General features: G+C 54.9%; 1 protein-coding gene across 2 annotated transcripts; it reads right to left on the bottom strand.

Annotated features, from left to right (window-relative positions):
* Positions 1 to 1,014: 1,014 nt before the first annotated feature.
* Positions 1,015 to 15,253, bottom strand: SLC45A3 (solute carrier family 45 member 3). 2 transcript variants are annotated; one of them, XM_017832255.1, is made up of 5 exons: positions 13,485 to 15,253; positions 10,629 to 11,044; positions 9,550 to 10,380; positions 7,195 to 7,460; positions 1,015 to 4,586 (listed from the first exon to the last, which is right to left on the bottom strand). In XM_017832255.1, exons 2-5 carry the CDS (start codon positions 10,774 to 10,776, stop codon positions 4,125 to 4,127), a joined length of 1,707 nt encoding a protein of 568 aa, XP_017687744.1. In that variant the 5' UTR covers positions 10,777 to 11,044; positions 13,485 to 15,253; the 3' UTR covers positions 1,015 to 4,124. The 2 variants fall into 2 exon arrangements, with proteins under 2 accessions (XP_017687744.1, XP_017687743.1); XM_017832254.1 differs by lacking the exon at positions 13,485 to 15,253 and having other exon boundaries at positions 10,629 to 11,131.
* Positions 15,254 to 16,962: the final 1,709 nt, after the last annotated feature.

Below are 16,962 nucleotides of genomic sequence, written 5' to 3'. Positions count from 1 at the left end.
GTTACCTCTGCTTTGTGAGGAGCATGAGATTTTGGGCCTGAACAAAATGCCTGGGGCCAGAGCAAGGCTTCAAAGTTGGAAAAAACCCAAACAAATACAAACCAAAAAACCAATCCAGCAATGAAGGTGCACGGCAAGGTCACTCCACGGCTGTTCCTCTGATCGCTGCTGTGCCTCAGGGTGTCACTTACCTCGTGTCCCAGCTTCACAGCCCTTAATGTTACTGCTGACAATACTTATTAAAGTATTAAATACTTATTTAAGTATTAAAAAATTGTTAATAATTAATAATACTTATTTAAGTATTAAAGGAGGACTGGGAGGATCTCAGCTCCTCAAAATCCTTCGGTGCTTCCTACTGAGATGCTGCAGGGCCGAAACGCGAAGGGCTGCGCTTTACCCAAAAAATCCCCGGGGATAACGAACAGGGAGAAACTCCCGCGCGGGGTTTGCACAGCACCTGGCGGAGAGAGCGGGATGTTCACCGGGAACGGCGGGCGGCTGTGCGGGGGGAGGAGGTGCGGGAGAGCCCGTCCCTTCCCCGGCGAACCCCCGGCGGCGCTCGGAGCCCCTCCCCGGACCCCAAATCCCAGCCCTTCAGCCCATCCCAGCCCCGCATCCCGCCCGCACCCCCGGGACGGCCACGCCCACAGCACAGACCCCGCCCCTCAGTCCCACTGACCACGCCCCCGGCTTGTGGTCACGCCCATTCCCCCACCCCATCAATGACTCTGCCTTGGGCCCGCCCCTTGTTCCGTGACCACGCCCCCAGACACCGGCCTCTCCCACTCGTCACTGGCCCCGCCTTTGGCCCCGCCCCTCAGTCACAAACCCAACCCACAACCCTGCCCCTCCGTCTCTAGCCACGCCTCCTTAGTTGTTATCCCCGCCCCTTCATCGCTGACCACGCCCCAACACAGTCCACGCCCCCAACACAGTCCACGCCCCCAACACAGACCACGCCCCCGATCCCGCCCCTCGCCGCCGCGCTGGTGGCGCCCCCCAGCGGCCACAACAAACACACCATCGGCCCCTTTAAACGCCTTTTTATTTCCTCCTTTTCTCATAGAAATTTATAATAAAAGCCTTCCTCTCGCGTCGTATACAAAATATTTACTCTACCGAATAAATAAAACACGGACGTCTCACGGACAGGGGATGATCTCAACAGGAAAACCAGCATCCATCCATCCATCCATCCTTCCCTAACCTAGAGATTCACAACAGGCTCACAGGAACACCCTCCCTCCTCCCCGTGTCCACACTCAAAATCCCCCATGGCACAAAAGGTGAGGCAGGATTAGCCTGTGAGAGGAACACAGCAGTGCACCCACGAGCTGGGAGAGGAAAGTTCCACGTCTCCACCTCCAAGGAGTTTGTACCCAAACCTGTGGTCCCACAGCACGAGAACCCTGTGTTCTCACAGGCAACACCAGTAACAGCAGGAAAGGGATGTTCTTACCTTCACTAGAACTTCTCTTGTGGGCCACGTGTGATCCCCACAGAGAAGCTGCTCCCGGCAGAAGCCAGAAAGGCCAATCTTATAAATAAAGGAATTTCGGGAAAAATGCCTCCTTGAACCAGGGAGAAAAGGCTTTTGGTACCCACAGCACGCGGACAGGGCTGTTGGGGTGACAGCAACATCCCCTGGGCTTTGGGAAGGCAGCTGGGAGAGCCCAGCTCAAACCTGAGCTCAGCCTACCCAGCCAGCTCTTGGACGTGGCTGGGGTTGTGCTGGCACAACTTGCAAGGATGAAGGGGTTTGAAGGGTTTTATGGACAGTGTGAGGCCACAAAGAGGGGCTCCCACCCACCACAGGGCAGCCCAGTTGCAGCCAGTGCCCCACACCAGTCCCTCCCATAGCTACAACATCCAATTTTCCCTGCACCCCCTCTTCCTCCTGCTCTCTCACCCTGATCTCTTGTCTAAAACCCAGCTGTCTGCCCCTCTAACCCTCTGCTTTATCACTTGGGTGTCTGTAATGAAGCATTTAAGGCCCTTATCACCAAACCCATGCACCTCAAGCTTGGTGTGCAAGCACTTTAGGCACTTAAACAAATGGCTCAATTATCAAAAGCACTTGACCACCCCAAAAGCCTCCACGTGTGAAGGTTCCCCACATTTTACCTAGGAAAAAAATAAAAATAAAGGATTCTTCAGCACACCTGCTTGAAAAATCGTTCATTCAAGAAACACCCCAGCTTTGGCAGCAACATTTTGCCCCAAAGCCTTTCCTGCTCCAGCCTGCAGTGGCCGGAGCCCAGGGTGGGAAGTACAGACCCAAAACTGTTTCCGTAAGTGGTTAAGCAACTGCCAAATCCATCCCCAAAACAGCTGCATTTCAGCACACAAACCTTGTTGTGGGAAAGGGAGGCTGGCAGGCATATAATTTGAGAAGGAGTAACACAAAAACAGTGACCCCTGACGGGAAAGAAGCTTTTAAAGAGCTGAGCAGCCCCTCTGAGGGCCCGTCTCAGACGGCAGGGGAGTCACCCAGCCCTCTGTGCCAAGGAACAGGCTGACAAGACTCTGCCAAAATAGCAACATTTTGCCCTTCAGCCGAACCTCACAAGTGCATCTCGCTGCCCACACACCTCCACAGAAAATTACTCACAAACAGCTTGTCTGGCCCAGCCGAAGTCAAGGACTTTTTGTGCGCTGGCAGGACCAGCTCAGCCTCCCCTCTCCGCACTGTCACAGAGTTTGGATCGTTCCAAAGCCCAAGCGCTGACTGGGGGCCAGGACCTCGCCTCCTGCTTGGTGTGTGGGTAGTCCTTGAGTGGTAGAAACCTGCCATCAGCAGAATTATTCCAGCTGCTCCGCTCGGATGGGGGAATGGGACTGGCCAGAAGGACTCACAGCTGCAGCCACTCTGCTGCCAGTGGGAGATTCCTCAGAGCTGGGAGCCAAACAGCCTGGAAAACCCAGGAGGATTTGGTCCCAGCACAAGGTGCTTTGCCTTACTCTGACAGGTAACTGGGTTTTTGCTCTGCCTCAGGAGAATCTGGAGTCCTGTCTGGAAATAAAATAATTTTTAGGAAAACCCAAACAGCCACAGGCAGTGATAGCTCCACATACCCACTGCAGCAGAGACCAATCCTGAGTTCAACTCCTCATTCCTTCAGCATCCCCAGGCCTGGCACACCTGTTCCCAGGTAGCCTTGCAGGAGAGCTCTTCCTGTTCTACTTCGCTGTCACAGGACTGAAAACCCTCTGAGAATATTTCCCTTGTGTACAGCAGCATCTTTTAGGGGCCAGGTGTGGAAGAGGCACAACAGGCTGGAGCTTTTAGGGGAGAGAGCAGGAGGCAGGTCCAGGCACTGAGGGGAGGGGTGAGAGGTCAGAGTTGCTGAGAACTGTGTGAAGAAAGCTAAAAACAATCATTAAAAAAAAAAAAAAAGCTCAGAAGTCTTTTGTATCTGATGCAACCTGGTACATAGGTAAAAGGTAAGTCACCTTTTGGAACTGGTCCTAGTGGAACGTTACTTGTTTTTCCAAAACAAGATGTAGTGACTTTTCTCCTGGATGGTTTCTCCCAGCCAGAGCCGAGGTGGGGAAGGACAGAAGTGTTTGTGCACCTGAGTGCACCCCCTTGGCTCCGTGGCCAAACTTTCACCACCTATCTGTTTTTTTTTTTTTTTCCCCAAGGAAATCTCCTCCCACTGTCCCATTTGCCCAAGTATTGCTCAAGAAGTTGGGTAAAACTACCACAGGCAGGGGGAGAAGGATACAGCTGTGAGCTGAGAACAGGAGGGGCAATGATTTATCCCCTCCTTGGACCCAGCTGCTGCTCCTGCTCACAGACACGACCTGTTATTAGAGGGAAAGTCCAGTTCCTCCCTCTCCCTGCCACAACCCCTTTGGTGCTGCCTGTGCCGTGCTCCCTTTTGCTAAAGGCACCTCTGGAAAGCACTGCTGGCCCCAAGCACAATGCCCTGATGGCTCATATTTACACCTGAGATTAGCCCCGTCCTGCCCCCGGCCCCAGAACCACCCCCGGGGCCGCAGCGACAGCTCGGGGACGGCGGGTGCCACACGAGGCTCCCCACGAGTGGCCCTGTGGGCACACACACACACACCCCCCTCATCTCACCACGTGCAGGGCCCCCCACGTGCCCCCCACGTCACACGGAGTACTTGGCCATGTCGCTCTTGTCAAAGACGACTTTGGTGGCGAAGTAAATGGCGACCAGGCCGAAGCCGGCGGCCGACACCATGTAGGCGGTGACCGACTGCGTGAACTGCACGATGGAGCCCATGAAGAGGGAGGGCACGACCTGAGAGAGCAGGAAGGCGCTGTCCAGGATGGCCAGGTCCAGGCAGATCCCCCTGCCGGGGGCCGCCGGGTCCGGCTCCCCCACCATCATCATGAGCGAGACGTCGCAGGAGGAGCTGACGCAGAGAGCGGAGCTGGGGGCGGCAGGAGGGGACGAAGGGGAGGAGGAGGAGGAGGAGAAGAGGCTCCCAGTGTGGCCGTTCTGGTAAGGCAGCTTCTGGCTGGAGAGGAGGCCTTTAGAGAAGGCTGATTTCTTGTCCAGTAGAGCTGCGTCTTCCTCCTCTTTGCTCTTGTATTTATGCAAAAACACCTACGGGGAGGAAGGAGGCACGTGAGGATGGAGCGAGGTTGGGGGGCAGAGGGACCCTGGGTTTTGGGTGAGGCAGCAAAACCAGTGTGGCTCTGTGCGTTGTTGGGGTGGGGAGTGCCAGCCTGAGCCTGGCCCACACGAGGTGGCCTCCAGGAGCCAGGATGGCTTTTTCTGACTGGCACGGGGTTCAAAGCAGCCCTGACTCACCGGGGGAACCTGGCCAAGTGGGGCCTTTGCTGTGCTGAAGCTCTGGGGCTCAGCAGGCTGCTGCAGCCCAAAGCCAGCCTGGGCTCTGCCTGGGCACAATTCGTGCTGGTTGTCACCTCCTCAGTGGGTGCCAAGGGGAGCTGGGCTCACCCCGTCCTGAGATCACCTGAAGCAGGGCAGGAGTGAAGGGCCAGAGTCCACTCTGGAATATCACACAGCCACACAGCCCACTCCAGTGCAAACAGGAGTGTTTGTAGAGTGGGTGGCTGGGAGCCCAAACCCTTCCTGCACGAGAGCCCAGAGGGCAGATGATCAGCCCAGAGCCCTGGATGAGTGGCCAGTCTCATCTGGGACACTTCAAAGTGACACCAGCTGGGATGGCACAGTGCTGGGAACTCAGGGCAGGGCTCTTTTCTCAGCTCTGCAACAAACCTCAGAGCTGAAGAGTTGCTTCATCGGCCTGCCCTGAGCCTCCTCACTCCAGCTGGAAAAGGGGGGTGGTGGGGAAGCAAAATCTTTTTCTTCTCGCCCTTTTTTGCCTGGCTCTGCTCAAGCTGTGAGATCTCTGGGCATGGCTGGCTCCAGAGCATGCACACAGAAGATTTGGATGGAAAAGCTCTCCACGTTAACACCAACAAACCATGGGCAGTCATGTGCAGGCAGGGAAAATGCTGCTTTCAAGCTCCAGAGTATTTGCAATTATGCACAACCCCTGGTCTGCAGGGGGTAGGGCAGATAACCAAGGACATGTCAATCCATTATCTGCATGGAGATTGAACAAACAAAGCAAATAAAAGAGAAAAAAAGAGCACCTGTTTGGGATCAGAGAGCTGTACCCACTGCAGGCTCAGAGGGGAACTGTCCTCCCTTGTGCAGGAGGGACCGGGACATGGACCAAGAGGAGGGAACTGGTGCAGGACGTGGGCACCCCAGCTCTGCTGCAGGTCATCCCAAAGCTCTCAGCAGCCTTGGCACACTTAAAATGCATCAATATGGGCTGTCACTTATCTTTCTGGAGTCTAAAAATCCTCCCACAGGCCTCCCATTGCCATCAAACTTCAAAGCAACTCCAAACCCAGCACAGGAAGGGCATTGTGTGAGCCAAACCAGGAGGTCCCTCATTTTCTTGGTTTCTATACTGATCCAGGCTAAGAACTTCAGCGATATGAGTTTTGGGAGGTGTGTCTGAATATCTAGTGAGGAGAATTAATTTATATCTAGAGAAAATTACTTAAACATAGAGGAATGGGCTTAGTGAGAACTTGGCTTTCAAACCACCCCAAACCAAAATGCTGACAGACTTCAACAGCGGGAAAAAAAGAACAGAAATGGGAAAGATGGAGGATTTCCTAAAAAAGGCTTTTTAGGGACTTCTTGTGGGGTCTCCCACAAAGGAGTGGGTAAAGGAAGGAGGAACTTCCAGGGATGACAGCAGAGAGACCAGCCCCAGCTGTGCCCCTCACTCCTTGTACTCCCAGTGTTTCCCTGTCGAGCCTTTGGCAAACAGTGGGGCACGTGGCCTTCCCATTCCCAGCCTGTGGAGTTTGGGTTTCATTCCACTGATAATTCATCCATGGGAGATCCCAGCCAAGCTGAAGCTTTTGCAAAGCTGAACGTTCCCTCATCCCCTCCTTACTGCCTGGTGCCAACTGGGATGGGTTGGTCCCGAGGATTTGTTCAATGTGAACATCTGGATGCCTGTGGTAACAACTCCTACTTATTCCACTGCACAGCCAACCACTGCTGCTGGGATGAAAGAGCTGCTCTCAAACCACAAATTAATTCTGCATTTGCAGCACAAGAGAAACTCCTATTAATCCAGTGTGCAACTCAGGAACCTCCTAGGACTGCTCCACAAGGATAGCATCTGTGGGACGGGGTTACGAGCTTTTGTGTTGGTGTCACAAGTTTCACAAGGTTGATTTTTCTTGGAGCTGAGGGCATGGGAAGACCCTCAGTTTTCATTTTACTGATCTTGGTGCTCTGAAAAGCTGGAAAGCAGGACCTCTAAGGGCTAAAAATTCTTGGGTTTTATAGCACCTCAGGCTGGCAGAGCTGCAGAGATGTGACTTGGCTGAGGAATGTACACAGGGGTAGCTAACCTGAACCAGTTTCCCTAAAAATATGCAGGACACAGAGGAACAGGGAACACCCCTTTTGATACACCCATCCTGGCTAATTCCTGCTGTCTTACCCACTCCTCACTTTTAAAAAATGGACAATGCTTGTGGTGAGCAGGGGATCCTTAAGGAGGGAGATGCTAAACTCTCATCTCCATTTCAGACGAGTCTTCAGAGAAGACACAGCTTGGGGACAGGTGGAAAACCTTCGGATACAGGCGTGTGTTTCTCTTCCACGGGCCGGACTGGCCACAGGTGGCCGTGCCGGGGCAGATCCCTACCTGTTTGTCGTGGTGGTAGAGGGATGCCAGGGTGTAGGGCAGGATCTGGAGCGCGGAGAAGGTGAAGCCCGTGAGGGCCGCGGAGATGGTGACGACGGTGACGCTGTGGGAGAGGCACATGACGAAGGCGGCCCCGGGGAAGAACACCACGCTGGCCAGGTACACTGCCCGGGTGCCAAACTGCTTCACCAGCCGGTCCATGATTGTCGAGAAGAAGATGGAGGTGATGCACTGCAGGAAGAGGCCCAAGCTGCCCATCCGCACACCTGCAGGCAAGCAGAGGGGGGTGAGAGGCACTGCCCGGGCTTCACCTTGGGAAATCATAGAATCACAGAATCAGCTGGGTTGGAAGGGACCTCCGAGATCATCCAGTCCAACCCTTGATCCAACCCCGCTGTGGTTCCCAGCCCATGGCACTGATGCCACATCCAGTCTGTCCTTAAACACCTCCAGGGATGGAGAATCCACCCCTTCCCTGGGCAGCCCATTCCAATGGCTGAGCACCCTCTCTGCAAAGAAATTCTTTCTAATCTCCAACCTAAACCTCCCCTGGCACAGCTTAAGACCCAGCCCTCTTGTCTTGCTGAGAGTTGCCTGGGAAAAGAGACCAACCCCCACCTGGCTTCCCCCTCCTGTCAGGGAGTTGCAGAGAGTGAGGAGGTCTCCCCTGAGCCTCCTCTTCTCCAGGCTGAACAGCCCCAGCTCCCTCAGCCTCTCCTCATAGGACTTGCGCTCCAGTCCCTTCCCCAGCCTTGTTGCTCTTCTCTGGACCTGCTCCAGCCCCTCCATGTCCTTCCTGAGCTGAGGGCCCAGAACTGGACACAGCACTCCAGGGGTGGCCTCACCAGTGCTGAGTGCAGGGGAAGAATCACTTCCCTGGACCTGTTGGCCACACTGTTCCTGAGCCAGACCAGGATCCATTGGCCTTCTTGTCCCCCTGGGCACACTCTGGCTCCTGTTCAGCCTCCTGTCAAATCCTTCCCTCTCCTTCAGTTCCAAGCTCCAAACAGTCCACACACAGCATGGCACAGCCACAAACAGCCTGGCTGGGACAGGAAGCAGAGCAGCATCACCTCACAAATCCCAGCCTGCCCCCTCCACCAGCCCTGCTCCCGGGCATCCTGGGCTGACTGAAGGGAGTCCAAATGCCAGAGGGGAATCCAAATGCCACTCTTGTCTTTGGAAGTCATTGTTTGCACCTTCCTGCTCTTGCCCCAGGACCTGTCACCTGCTCATGAACCAGGATCTGTTCTCACCTGATGCCAAAAGCCAGCAGCAGAACAAAAGGAACAAGGAACTGTGCTCAAGCCAAAGCAAAGTATAGAACATCCACTAAACCACTGCAGTATCCGGTAGCAATCCCGGACCTTACCCTCTGCAAAGATCTATCAGATTTCAGGGAATTAAAACCATTAACTCTTTGGAGCAAGGATCATTACTCAACATGTGTTTCTATGACAGCCAGCACAATGCAGTGCTGACCTGCTGGGAGCTAAACGGTGCAAGTGTTAAATAATAATTAAGCTCCCTGTAAGTTAAACAGACACCCAAGCACAAAGAGGCAGTGTGCTTGCGGAGGGCAAGATATACAGCTGCAGGACGAGGGCCAGGAAGGTGCCTCCCAGAATAAAAGATTAGGGAGAGGAAGAGGAGGGTTAGGCAGCCAGTAAGGCTCTGGCACAACCCAGCAGCCAAAATGGGACAGCAGGAACCCCAGAGAGCAGGTAACGTGCTGCTGGGAGCTCTGTCCTGGGATGGGGACGTGGCAGCTCCAGGCTTGTGGTCGGCACTGAAGCACTGGAGAGAGGGCTGAGAACTGGGGGAGCTGCTTGAGGGCTCCCCAGATACAGCTGTGAGATGGGAATCTCATAGTAGCCGGGAAGGAAGGTGCAGCAAATCCCACCTCAGTGCTACAGAGCACGTCCTGGCTTTCCAACCCCGGCTCTCCTAGGGATGGGGAGCACCATTCCCACCCGTTTAAAAAGGAGGGAAGAGCACTGAAAGGACCTGGCAGCAGCAACCACAGCTTGCAGGCAGAGCCGGATCCATCCTGTTCAGCGCACAACCTGCCAGACCGTTCTGCCACTTAACAATCCAGCCCCAGGCCAGGGCTGCCCTGCCAGATCTGACTCTGCTCTGGGAAGCTCAGAGAACAAGGAGGTGTTTCCCAGTTTGGCCCCCCACCCCGTGCCACGCTCCGGGGGCCACGGGACAATGTTTTTTTCCTGCAGAAAGTCACGTTTCCCGTAACTTTTTTTTTTTTGGCATTAGTAGCAGAGCTGAGCTCCCAGAAAACACTCCTGCCCAGGGGGAGAACGGGCGCCGCAGCCTCAGAGCAGCCGGTTCCCGCCTCACCTTCATCGTAGTGCCGCCTGGCATCCGTGCCCGGCTTGGCCCTGGGCACGCCGTGGTACAGCCCTTCCCCGACAAAGTCGGTGTAGAACAGCATGAAAGTCATGAGGGCCATCCAGCTGCAGAGCTCGGCCACGAAGAGGCGGCGGATGACGCGGGGGATGCGGCAGTAGAGGCCGTGCAGCCGCGGCACCAGCGAGCACAGGTTCCTCAGGGCCTGCAGCGCCCGCCTGGCCTGCAGCAGGCAGGAGCCCCGGGACAGCTGGCAGGAGCAGCGGGCAGGGGAGGGCTTCGGGGACGTGTCCTTCAGCGCCGGGCCATCCAGAGCGTCCCCCTGGGCGGCCGCCTCCTCCGTCACGAAGAGCGTGGCCAGCACGCAGCCGAGGAAGATGAGGGCGAGGAGGCTGAAGAGGCAGGTCTCCTGCCCTCCCAGGTAGGGGGCCAGGAAGCTGCCCCCCCAGTCGATGGCTGGCAGCAGGTACCCGATGCAGCCCCCCAGGCTGATCATGAAGGCGTACATGGAGAAGGCCTGGCGGCAGTTGTCCGGCTCCTGGAAGAGGTCGGAGAGCAGGGCCTCCAGGGGAGTGAAGCACACCTGGCCGCAGAAATCCAGCAGCCCGATGCCCAGGATGAGGAAGGCGATCTCCAGGGGGCGAGGGTTGAGGGCAAAGAGGCTGGCCAGGCTGCTGGCGTGGGGGATCACGAAGAGGCTCAGCAGGACTCCCAGGCAAAGCATCCAGATGAAAGGTCTCCTCCGGCCGTAGCTGCTGTGCCAGTGGTCGCTGGCAGATCCGATCAGAGGGACAAAAACCAAGCCAAGGACTGGTCCTATCCCTGGAAAAGAGAAAGAGGTGGCGTTAAGAAGACAGATCCGGAGGACGCTGGTTTGTACACACTCTACAAAGCCTGGGATGTTTCAAGAACTTGGGAGGCTTCAGTGGCTCACGGCCCCCTCCTCCAAACACAAGGCTGCCCTTGATAGAAGAGTAGCCCTGCGACCACCAGGCCTGTATTCATTCACCCCTGCCCTCCAGGCTCAAAGGGGAAACAAGCACCTCAAAGAGGAGATAAAAGCTGCCTACCCAAAACCATGGTCATGAACTTCTCCTCCACGCCCACCTCGAGCAGCAGCGGTGGCACGTAGGTGATCCCTGCAGCCAGGCACACCTCCAGCCCGAAGGTCAGCGAGTTGACCAGCAGCAGCTGGGTCCTGCGGCTCTGGAAGAACATGCTGCCCCCCCAGCCCCCCGAGCCACGCTGCCCTGACCCCTCACTGGCACAGGGCTGTGTCCATCCGGCGGCAGCACTGCCAGGGACGCCCCCGGAGCTCCCCTTCCCAGGTTGCTGGATAGATGCTGCTTCCCATTTTTAGCAGTGGTGGCTGAACTGTCTTTTCCTCTTCCTCTTACTGCGAGATGTGGCCCCAGCAGTGTCGAGTCCAGGCGTGGGCAGGCAGGGATCCCACTCCAGGCTTCCCCTGCCGCTCACATGCTGTGGGCTGTGAGAAGAGAGAGGTTGTTAGACACAGCAGGGTTGAGGGCTGAAACCAGGTATCACAGACACCTCATCCCTGAAAGGGACAGTCCCCATCCCCATGGGCTTGCAGGCGTGGGAGGATCTGGGACAGAGGCAGGGTTAAAGGACACAAACCACACTGGTGCCAAGTTTCTCTCCAGGGGTTTGTGACAGGTGAGACGCACACCTGTCAGACATGGTTTGGGAAAATCCAATCCTGCCTTCGGGCTAAGGGAGGTCTAATGGCCTCTCAGTGTCCTGTCCAGCCTTATCTTAGAGCTGGCCAGTTGTAGCAGAGACAAAGGATTTGGGGTCCCCTCTCCCAGTGAAATCAATTAAGGGCCCCCTCTGAGGATCAGGGCTGCAGGCACTTCCCTACAGCCACACAGGGTCACCTCCAGAGACCCACACCCCTGCCTAATGACCAGGACATCTCCTGTGCTGCTCCACAGCCTCCCAGGGAAGCAGTTTCACCCAAATCCCATCTCCAGCCCCTGAGACGGGGCACAGAGAACAGATGGTGCCTCCATGGAGTTTCACAAACAAACCTGACCCACTTTAGCCTCATCTAACAGTGAATGGCAATTACCTTACTCATTAGACTGAGTCATTTATTTGCCCTGTAACCTGCTCCCTCTCTCCAGCTTCTTCAGAGGGGAGAGGCCACCAGACCAGGACAGGGGCTGAGCAGGAGGCAGCAGATGCCTCTCAGTAACCTGTTATGAGCCTGTCACTGTGTCAGTCCCAAAGGAAAGGAATCCTGCAGGGTTACCAACACCCAGCCCACCAAACTGCTGCTTTGCTAACAGCACCTCGGGAAGGTGGCCCGTGGTTATTCTGGGAAAGGCAGACGGGTTAGCAAGACATTAAGCTCCTTCACAAACACTAATTTAGGAGTAAAACCATCTGTTGCCTCATTCTCAGGGTTGATGTGCTCTGACTTCTCACCCCCAAGGGAGAGGGACAGACCTGGCAGAGCTGGAAGTGCTGCTCGTCAGAGGGATGAGCAGAATGCAGGAGATGGTTGGATTTGACGATCTTAAAGGTTTTCTCCAACCTTGACAATTCCAGGGCCCTGCCACAGCTACACTGGACAGGGATCAAACTCCCCATTATCACCCAATGAGGTGCTAATTAGTGACCCCTGACTTCACAGAGCATGTGTTTGACCCCCATCACTGCACAGGTGTTAAGAGACAGGTACAGATGGGACAGTTTTGTGACTTTTCTTTCTTCCCCTCAGCCAGATAACCCACGGGGGAGTGACTGGGTGAAGCTGCCAGTGTGGGGATGAGGTTTAGGCATCGCTCTGCCTCCTGCTGCTGCAGAGGAGAGGCACCACCCCAGAGCTCAGGAGTTGTCAGGCTGCCAATTACACGCAATAAGTACCAATTATTTCCCTTCTGGGATCCTTCACCTTCCCCCTCCACGCGCTCACCGAGACCTCAACTGTCGCGGAACATCCCTCCTTTTAACAACTGCGAACATTTAAGCGACTTGCCCAAGGTCAAATAGCAAACAGAGGGGGAACAGCACCGGTTTTTTCCTTTAATCACCAGAGATGGCTTCAAAGGAACCCTCAGCCATGCTGAGCATCACTTCAGTGCTCTGGGTCTGCAAGGAAGGGATGGGGGCAGCGACCACCTTGCTCAGATGTGGGTTAGACACAGGATGTCTCGGCTGGGATGGGTGCCCAGCTGGCTCACAGCCCTGGGGGAGGAATTTAAGCTGCAGCCCTACAGCTCCAGCAGCACAAGCCTGGGTGCTGCTCGCTGGAGGAAGCAGAGTCACAAGGCAAAATTAACTGAGCCACCACCACTCCGGGTTAGACCTCAAAGGGAGATGTAACGGCCACTGGCTGCTCTAGTCTGGGGTCTGGAGAGCTTAGAGAGGGGGATTTATCTCGAGAGAAACCCCAAACCTCGAGTAAAAGATGTCTCTCACACACACAGGGATTAAAAATTATTTCCTTCCTTTTTTACTGCTGTGACATCCCGAGCACTGAGGAGGCAGCAGGAATCTGCCCATCCCCACTGCCTGAGAATTTCAGTTTGGAGGCAAAGGCTGAATTTCTTATCAGGAGGTAGGAAAAGACCCGTCTCTCTTCCCCCTCCACACCCTCAGAGGGCTTCTAACGAGAAAATAAATCCCAGTGTACCCAGAAGCAAGACCAGCCAGAGGTGAGAAGCTGTCAACAGCAACCCAGCTGTAGATACAGTAGCAGCAAATGATGAGCTTCTCTGTTTAAACTGCATTTTGTCCCAATACCTACTTCTTAATTCTGTTCACCGAATACACAGACATGGATTGGCTCAGTTGGAAAGAAATGCCAGTGCAGACACGGAAAATCCCCTGAACTGCTGATCTGTGAGGACAGGCGATGGAAAAGGAAGATTTGGGAGGCTCACAGAGCCAGGACTCACCTCCTCCCCACGGTGGCAGGTGATCCCTGCAGCGCCCAGCCCGGGAACTGCAGCATTCAGGAAAAGCTACTTAAGTAGTTTGCAGGCAAGCAGAGGTGGAACCGAGCTGGGACAGACACAGCTTTGGTTTCAGGGCCCTCCCTGCCTGCTGATAACAGGTGTGTTCTCAGCACCAAACCACTCCTGCGCCCGGGCCCCTCACCCAGAGCAAACACAGCCTGCCAGCACCACCCCTGAGAACCCCCAGCTCGCTCAGTGCTGCCCCAAAACCTGCCCAGACACAAAGCCCAGCTCTGGGCTCACACCTGAGCTTGGCCCAAAGCCCCATCCTGGTGTTAAAACCTTCCCTCACCGATCTGCTGTTTCACAACACCCAGCAGAGATTTAGGACGTGGCATTACTATTATTATTATTATTGTCTTTTTAATGCCAGCAAGATGTTCCCCACAGCTTTGCAGGTAACAGTCCCAGCTGCAAGGCACTTCCCTTAATCCACTAATCTAATCCCTTCCAGGACAATTTATCCCGTGGAATATGCGGGAGGACTGGTTTGGCTTTGGGGCTCTGTAGCTTTGCCCTGGTGTGGAAGGAATCAGGCAAAACCTTCTCCCAGGTGAGCTGGCAGCACTTTGTCCATCCCAGTGGGATTTGGCATTTTGGGGAGACCTTTCCCAGCCAGATGTGGGGTGTCTGGTCCACATGACAACAGGCACTTCTTGCCCTTTGGCCTCAGTTTCCCCAAACTTCTACAACAGGGACAGTGTTTGTCCTTGCAATGCCAAGCACCTTGGCAAGGACAACAGCCAGCCCCCCAAAAGGGACACAGGAGCCCTTCTGTGGAAGGTTTCCTGCCCACAGAAGCAGAAGGGAGCCACATGTGGGGCTTTCCCACAGCTGCTCTCCGAGCTGTCGTGCCATGGGGACATCAGCTGCTGCTGTTTATGCTCTTGCTCTGCTCTTCCTTTCCCTCCCCAGGGAAAATTAAACATCTTCAGACCCAGGGTTTCCGTTTTACTTTTCAGCTTGCAAACCAAACTTTTCCTTTCCTTTCTCTGCAGAGAAACAACAGATCAACTCCCAGAGGCTGGTTCACCTGGCAGCCAGGTAGGAGGGCGGGTCTGGGGGCAGGAGCAGAGCAGAGCATTGCTGGACAAAGGCAGGAGAGGGCTCCCTGTCACCCACAGGGACAGCAGTGGCAACCAAAAAAGAACCAAAGCAGAAAGGACTGCACCCCTCGGAGCCCTGGCCTCTCCTGCCCAAGCACTCAGGAGCACAGGGAAGAAGGCAGGCAGGCAACTCAGCCAGCAGCACCCACAGGGAGTGAGGATGAGGAGCAGGGATGAAGCCAAGGAGAGCAGCTTCCCAAGAGACTCTTTCTCTAAAGGCAGTGGGGCACAGACTGGATTCTCACATTTCCCCTGCTCTGTTCACTTACTACAGAAAGAGTTTTGACAAACACCTCCCTGTGCTCGATGTGGCAGCCAGGGAACCCCAGAAAACAGGGATTGTGAGTGGGAGAGAAGCACAGACACACATGGAAACAGGACTGGATGTCCTGGTGATGGCAGAGGCACGGACTCCCTGCCATGGAACAACACCATCACCAGTTCAAGTTCACTTCCCGCTTCCTCTGTGTGCCCTCACTCATGAACTCAGGATCACATCTCCTGCTTTGAGGAGGAACAAACCCCAAGACACCTGGAGAAGGTGGATAATGTGCAGGGCACCCATGGACACACATAAGCAAAGACTTCTTGTAGTCCCTCCCCCTCCCAATCTCCTCAAATCTTTCCAACCCGGGATCTTACAAGTCATCCCATCTCATTAGTGCTTGGAATGAAGATTGAGGGAAGAACATTTTCCAAAAATAAAATTTGGGTGTATTTACATGGCAGAGAAAAACTCATTTATTCCTAGAAGAATCCATATCCTGCTACTCCATAATCCTCCCAGTCTCTCACATGGGTGCAAAAAGGGACAAGAAATGATATTAAATGTGGTTGCAGGCTTTGATTTATACCAGTCATGCACCTGCTCAATAGTTCAACCCCAGCAGTGAGCAGACAACAGAGATTTAGATCCAAGGTGAGGGTGGGGAGGCCCTGGCACAGGTTGCCCAGAGAAGCTGTGGCTGCCCCTGGATCCCTGGAAGTGTCCAAGGCCAGGTTTGACAGGGCTTGGAGCAACCTGGGCTAGTGGAAGGTGTCCCTGCCCATGGCAGGGGGTGGAATGAGATGAGCTTTAAGGTCCCTTCCAACCCAAACCATTCCATGATTCTATTATCAACTTTTTTTGACCTGTCATGTCTGTCTTATACAGAAAAAAATATTACCCCACGAAAGCCTTTGCCTTGGGAAAGGAAAAGCTTTAACTCAGGCAGGGGCTGCTCCTGTTCAGCAGTTCCCAGGTGACATGGATGGATCCTCACCTTCCCTTCCCATGGCACGGCAGGTTTGATGCACAAACCCATTCCCAAGGGGCAGCAGAGAGAGAGAGAGAGGAGGGCAGAGGGTCCTGCAAGCCACTGGGTTTCCATCCCTAACCCCAAAATCACATTTCCAACCTTCCGAGGGGCTCTTTATGAACGTTATTAATTCCCCGCTCCCTGGAAGCCCTCTGGAAGAAAGGATGGGAGAGAGCACAAGGGGGAGTGCTTAGGGAAGGGCTGTTCATGCGGTGCCAGAGCCTTTCACAGCTATCAGTGTCCATTCAGGGCCGCTGAATGTAAAATCCACCATGGAGAATAGCTCTGGCAGGGCCGGGCGGGATGCAATGGAAAACTCACCTGACCTCTCCTGACCCTCTCCCCTTCCCCCTCCCCTCCCAAATCTCCTTGACCCTCATTCACAGCGTGGGGAGAGGGGAGTGGTCATAAAGCAGGGATGGGAGAACGGGCATTTATTTAGTCTCTGAATTAACTCTGCGTTTCCTTTGAGCTCCATTATACCAGCCCGGCTTAGGGGAAGAGCAGCAGCGGGTGGAAATCCCCCCAGAGGAGAACAACAAGGCAGACCTGGGCACCCCAGTCCATTTGAAATGCCCTCCCCCACCCCACAGGGCAGTGTCCAGCAGCCAGGATATATTAATCCAGGACAAATGGGAGATGCTACAGGGGAGGGGGGGTTCCCAATGACAGCTCCGACTCCTGCACGGTTTGGTTCAAAGGGAGATGCTTGAATTTGTCCCAACTGGGGGTTGGTTCTTTCCTGCCTCGCTGCAACCTCTTCATTGCAGCACCCACAGCAGGATCATCCTGCTCTCAGGGCTCTCCAAAAGCCAGAGCTCTTCAGAGCCTTTTGTGCTCCCCCCACTCCCGAGGCACAGACGGATCCCTGGCCTGCTCACTGCCATCTCCATGTGGGAACTGCCAGCACAGAGAGGATGCTCTCCAGGCTCTGTCCCCCTTCCCCTTCACACCTCTGCTATCCCACGTGCCAACAGCTCTAGGGATGCTTTATCCTCACCCCACAACACGAAC

This window comes from Lepidothrix coronata, unplaced genomic scaffold (genome assembly GCF_001604755.1).
Source record: "Lepidothrix coronata isolate B3197 unplaced genomic scaffold, Lepidothrix_coronata-1.0 Scaffold199, whole genome shotgun sequence".
In the NCBI taxonomy this organism is placed as follows: Eukaryota; Metazoa; Chordata; class Aves; order Passeriformes; family Pipridae; genus Lepidothrix; species Lepidothrix coronata.
The sequence above is the reverse complement of the archived record's forward strand: the minus strand, read 5'-3'. Positions and strand labels throughout refer to the sequence as shown.